General features: G+C 35.9%; 1 protein-coding gene across 2 annotated transcripts in view; it reads right to left on the bottom strand.

Annotated features, from left to right (window-relative positions):
* Window positions 1-571: 571 nt before the first annotated feature.
* Window positions 572-5,923, bottom strand: part of LMO4 (LIM domain only 4) — a 17,002-nt gene continuing 11,650 nt past the window's right edge. For both annotated transcript variants that reach the window (XM_033114118.1, XM_033114120.1), the window contains exons 4-5: window positions 5,896-5,923; window positions 572-1,355 (exon numbers count right to left, since the gene is read on the bottom strand). The exon at window positions 5,896-5,923 is cut by the window's right edge and continues 128 nt beyond it. In XM_033114118.1, coding sequence (XP_032970009.1) covers window positions 1,347-1,355; window positions 5,896-5,923 — 37 coding nt within the window. In that variant the 3' untranslated portion in view covers window positions 572-1,346. The remainder of the gene's footprint in view (window positions 1,356-5,895) is intronic.

Here is a 5,923-nt window from a genome sequence, read left to right as displayed (position 1 = left end):
CACACAGCAGACCCTATGAGTCTGAAAGCTCACCAGGAAATGGCTGCTTCCCCCACTGAAGATGACTATAAAAGAGCACTGGGTCCTAAGAACTAATGGAACTTCAAAATGCGTACAGGTATGGTTTAGAAATATTATTTCCTTCCAAAGCTATAAACTTGGTAAGAGAACAAGATGGTTATGCCACATTCTTTAACATGCTTTTCATCAATACCCAAGGTTTTCCTATTGAGAAAAAAAGAATAAATGTAATAGCTGAAGAATCAAATATTTATATATAAACACAAAAGATTCACTGTGATATGGGCGAAGTATAATGAAGTGCCGTTAACAGAATATTCTGAACTTATAAAAAAAAAGACTCCGTTAGAAACATTGCTTTGTACCCCTGCCAAAAATGGCATGGTTAAGTAATTTGAAGAATATCTTATTGGCCCAGAGCTAAATAAATATACACACCACCTCCCTCACCCCTAAAATTTAAAGTGAATTTGGTATCAAATAAAAAACCTGTATTTTTCCAAAATACAGAAGAGAAAAAGCAGTGTTTAAACCCAAACACCATCAAATATTTTTTTCTTTTAAGTTTTTATTACTTAAATACACCATACTAGAGCAAATGTCTCTGAAAATATCACAAATAAAAGATTTTTTTCTTCATTCAGCAAATTAGAAGTAGGGGGAAATTTCTACACAGTAGCTGTTATGAGCCTGATTTTTTTTTCCAATTTTTTTTCCTTTTTTGTTCTTTTTTTTCTTCGCCATGGGAATAGCAACATTAGGACGAAAACACTTACATGCATACATACATTGTATTTTACAGAGATACAATAAAAGTGTTTGTGATAGAATATCACAAAAGCCACATCTTTTTCCTTTATCTCATGTTCAGTTTTGATTGAAACACATTTCCTTACAACACTTAAATATACAAAGAGCAAATAGAATGTTGTTAAGGTAAAACACAGGGTACAAACTCTGGCCAGTGCCCTGCTAATTGTTAATGAGGGTAGAAAGCAGATTTGAATGCTTCTTTTAATTAGCTTCATTAGTCATTTCCCTCCTCCCAAGCTCCCTCCCCCCAAGATGTCCTCCGGTGGATCTTTTTTCATTTTCTCTACAGTCTCCCATTAGCCCAGGTTCATGGAGTCCTTAATGTTCATATTCAGTCATTTTAATACACCAATAAATGCAGGAAGGGCAATCAAGACTAAAGAAGGTGCAATGGCATGGAGCTGGCACTGGTGCTAGCTACAAAGGTGACTTGTCTACTGAAGACACATGGGATCCACCTGTGATGAACAAAATCTGAGATGAAGGCACGCATTCTGCATTACTCTGACCTTTTAGCAGACCTGCAAGAAATAAAAACGGGCATCTTAGCTAAAATGCTAAATTTGAGAGATATTAAACTCAAACATGACTGCTTTTGTCTTCTCTATATTCACTAATCTTCTTTTATTAGATTACTTTCCAACTGTGACTTGATAGAGGCTTTCTACGCTACTTACTCTGGCAGTGAAGAACTAAAGCATAACATTTTCTGCAGTTTTACTAGCAGAGAAAATGAGACAATAAATGGACTTTCAGAAAGTTTCTCACGTAAAGTTCTAAAATGAATTGCTTAACTGTTAAAAGCAAGTTTCTTCCGGAAAAGAATGGATTATAACATCTTGCCTAATAGTCGAATCACACATTTTAGAGCCAAGCCCCACCCCCACCTCGGGAAGTTTTGGGTTAATATGCTCAACTGTGTAACCTCTGGGAAGTTACTTAACCTATCTCTCAGTTTCCTCATCTTTAAAGTGGGGATAATATGGCTGTCATAAGGATTACATAATAAATACGGAGTATTTTCAACAGTGCCTGGCACTTAATAAAAGCTAAGCAAATAGTGGCAATTATTATTATTCTGATATCCCCATGAGATATCTATTCACCTATGCCCTTGTCTACCTATAGGTATGTACCCGTATGCTTATGTACACACACACACAAATATTCAGATACTACTTTTCGCTTAGTATTTCCTTTCTGCTATGTCACTTAATGTTACATAAATATTCCAAATATATCAATCAAACATATGTAATGTATTAATCACTTATGGTCAATTAAAAGAATGTAGTTCTATGTCTAAATTAGAAATGGTAATCCACATAGTCGTCAGATACAATCTGTTTGCAATTACCAAAATGAAATAATATATATTAGGTTTTTATGGTTTTAAATGACATTCTGAGCTTCCCAGGAAGTTCTCGTTTCACTCTTTCCCTAACTTACTAAAAGCCTGAAGTCTATTAGGAACTGCAACCCCCCACTTCCAAGCTAATTAAAGTGGTGGAGGCTTAATTCCCCAGAGTGGAAGCTCAGTGTGAGAAAGGTAATTTGTCTGTCCAGAACAAAGATGCGGCAGCAGCCACTGAGCATATTTAATAAATGAGCATCAAATGTCCTCCACGATGGACACACACACACACAACACCAATTATGTAACTACAAGGGGACTGCGAAGTGATATGTAAACTAGGACACTCGCTAAATTTTTCCCCAACTAAAGAGGTGTGATCGCTTATTTTACTGAAAAGCACAGATAATTCTAGATGGAACCATCACTCATGAATGGAAGAAAGAATTCCAGGGCAGGCAAAAATTTACAAAAAAAAGGGAAAAACCGCGTCACAATTCCTGATTGCATATACATAACTCTCTAGAAGGCACTACTCCCCTAAGGATAGCCAAGCCTCCTTTAAATGATATAGGCTATAACATTTTGTAGATCCTTGAACACTAATGGTCTGAGATTTCAGCAAAGAAACCATATGATTTAAGAGCTTAAAATCTTTTCTCAGAATATACAAAAGCCAGTGAGGCATAACAAGAACTAAACGACACATCCCAGACACTGGGAACAAATTTCAGGAGAAATAAAAGTTTCAAGGGACCGGATGATGGGAGGGGTCTATACTTTCCAGACAATTAGCTGCCTTTAAAGAAGGGATTACAAATAATCAACTCATTACTTTAAGCCAGAGGATGCTTGGGTATATTTATTATGCATCATGTACTAAAAACGTAATTGGTTCTGTGAATAGAAGGAAAACGACCAAAATTAATGTCCAATTTTCCCTACCAAAAATATGGAGAACGCAAGAGAAAAAAATAATAAAATGGAGCTATTTGTCATTTCGCCCCATCTCATCTCCTCCAGAAAAGAAACGCCAGAGGCTTTTGGAAAAATAATTTTAAAGCATTCTCTAGGTCCAAAAAGCCGTTCCACCAGGAAGTGTGTTTTCATTACCTCTTCTCCCTTGCCCTCTCATTAATATCTCTCTGGACCATGTTCGGCTTGCCCAAACCTTTATTTACAAAAACTACCTTGTGAATTGATTGTGTTCATGGTGAGGTGAGCACCAAGGGCAAACATGTGAGACATTTATACCAACAGGGAAATGTTCTTAATTAACATCATCCCAAAACACAGCTTCTTACCAACATCAGACAAGAACAGATCCTAAGTTATATTTCCTTATGCCTTTTTAAGAGCTTTTAATTTTTGAAGGCTACCTGTCTCTCTTTCGGCTTCCAACATTAAGAAAATATACACTGGTAGCTTCATATTCATTGCTAATATGTTTATGTTCCAAAATGAACACCCTTCCTTTTCCCCACACAGAGAAAGGTGTGGAAAACTGAAGACTTATATGAAAGGCACAGTACACGCAATCTTATAAACACGTGTAAACCAGATTTTTATCCAGTTTTCCTCCCAAACACCTCTAAATTTACATCATCTTGCGCTCAGTAAGACAGTACTGAGACCCTGCTCGTATTTCTAACGTGTCCTTTGCACCCAGTCCCCAGCTCACATTGCTACCGCCTGCATTCAATGCTTCAGTTCAGCTACATTTTCCATCTTGTCTCCACAACCTTCAATTCTCACCATGCACGTTGGTAAGCTGTGACAATCATTTTCATACTTGGCTAAGTCAGGGAAAGAAATGGTATATAAACCAGCAACAACTTAAGACAGAATTGGGGGGGGGAAACTAAGCTGTTACTATGGAGGGGTGGGGAAGAAACCAAGCATTTTATTCCTAGCTCATTGTTCTTTGAGCTACCAAGTATAACTACAAATGGCTTTGCCTACAAAGTGAAAATGGGGATCTCAAAATCTTTATGTACCCATTCATTGTTCTCAACTCTGCCCTACAGAGTCACCTCCTTACAATTCAAACCATAAAAATCTGTACATATTTATATGTATTGGCATTCCTTAAAACAGATTGAAATCAATGGTGACTGGTTAATTTGCAATAAAAAATTAGACTTCTATTCTTAAACTGGTATTTTATGTAGCTTCCTGTATAAGTAAATTAAAGTGGGCATACTGTGATGTAATTACATTTACTTAATAAAGAAATGGAAAAGACATTTAAAATTATCCCATAAACTTGAGTAAGGGAAAAACGATAAATATGAGCATTAAAACATGGCAGTATAATTTTAAATGGTTAAAAGTTTTCAAATATTAGCCATTTTCCCTACACACAGCATTAAGAAATGCATTACAGAAGACAAAGGAGCCTAATATTTTTTCACGAAACTTTGAAGCTTGCTAAATTCCTATTTGCAGATAAATGTTGTTTTTTTTTTGTGATCCTTACAACAGACATTAATGAAGTTCCTATTGTAAATCCATAAAGAATTACAAGTGAAGTGTGCATTTTTTGTTTCAATGCAATAACTCAGTGCTGTGTGATTGCCTGGGTAATGATGAAAAAGTCAAACATACTATCAGAGCTGATGGAAAAATCTATCACCAATCTGAAATTAAAATTCATCTGTGGTCAATAAGATTTAATATCCATGCAAGTGGCGCTGTAAAGAGTAAATGAATCAATGTCATCAATACATAATCAGTATGAAATATGATGTGAATAAAATTATGCACACGAGTCATACATTTCACTCTTTTCTGGGCCAGTGTGGAATGAACAGTCTCTTAACTGAAGGTTGACAGTAATTGTTACAAATTAGGCACAGCAGTTATCAAAATGCACTCACTTGCATAGCTATAGGACTTATTAAGAAGATTAAAATAGATCTAAAACTATCCAGTACTGGGGGTGCTAGACAACTGTTGATCACCAATTTTCCCTCTCAAGTGCCTTCTAATAGTACGTGACTTGTACGCTTGTATAATTTCCTCATTCCTAACTCTGGTCCAAAAACTTCCAGTTGAGGATGGAAAATCAAATGCATAATCTTTAATGGAGGTATTATTAGTAGCCCTAAGTGATTAGAAAAAGCTAGATCTTCATTTTAAAAGTAGTAACTTATTCAAATTTTATGGACTACAAATCAACAAAAAATGCTCTCTTCTGGAATTACAGAATGTGTTGTTTAAGACTGCTTTTCTAAAAATAAAAGCACTGTAAATTGGGCATGGAAGGCAGGTGTCCGGATGCTATTACTAATACAGAAATCATTCTTTCATGACAAAGACATTTCTTCCCTTCTACCTTAAATGTTCTAATTTTCCTCCCACAATAACCTTTTCACATCCATCATGCTTCTGATTTCAAAATTATCAAATGGGATAAACAACGGGTTTTATATACGTTTATGCTTTGACTTTGCATGTGACAATCTTATGTTTAACACTGGTAAGCTACACCTATGACAAAGTGAGGATTTCTTTTCCTTAACTAGAAAAGATCCACAATTTAATCAACTCTCTTATTTCTGAACCCTGTAATGTATGAGTAGTCTACATTTCTAGAAAAGGGCATGCAAAAATACATGCACCCAGGGAAACTCCCTTGCTAGGCTCAAAGAGGTTGGGCCTCCCAACTTGCTCTAATAAAGCTTATTAGTACTGTGGGTCTTTACCTTCTGGTCTGGCAGTAGTGGATTGCTC

Source organism: Rhinolophus ferrumequinum, chromosome 9 (genome assembly GCF_004115265.2).
Source record: "Rhinolophus ferrumequinum isolate MPI-CBG mRhiFer1 chromosome 9, mRhiFer1_v1.p, whole genome shotgun sequence".
NCBI classification, from domain to species: domain Eukaryota; kingdom Metazoa; phylum Chordata; class Mammalia; order Chiroptera; family Rhinolophidae; genus Rhinolophus; species Rhinolophus ferrumequinum.
This window is presented reverse-complemented; position numbering and strand designations above follow the sequence as displayed.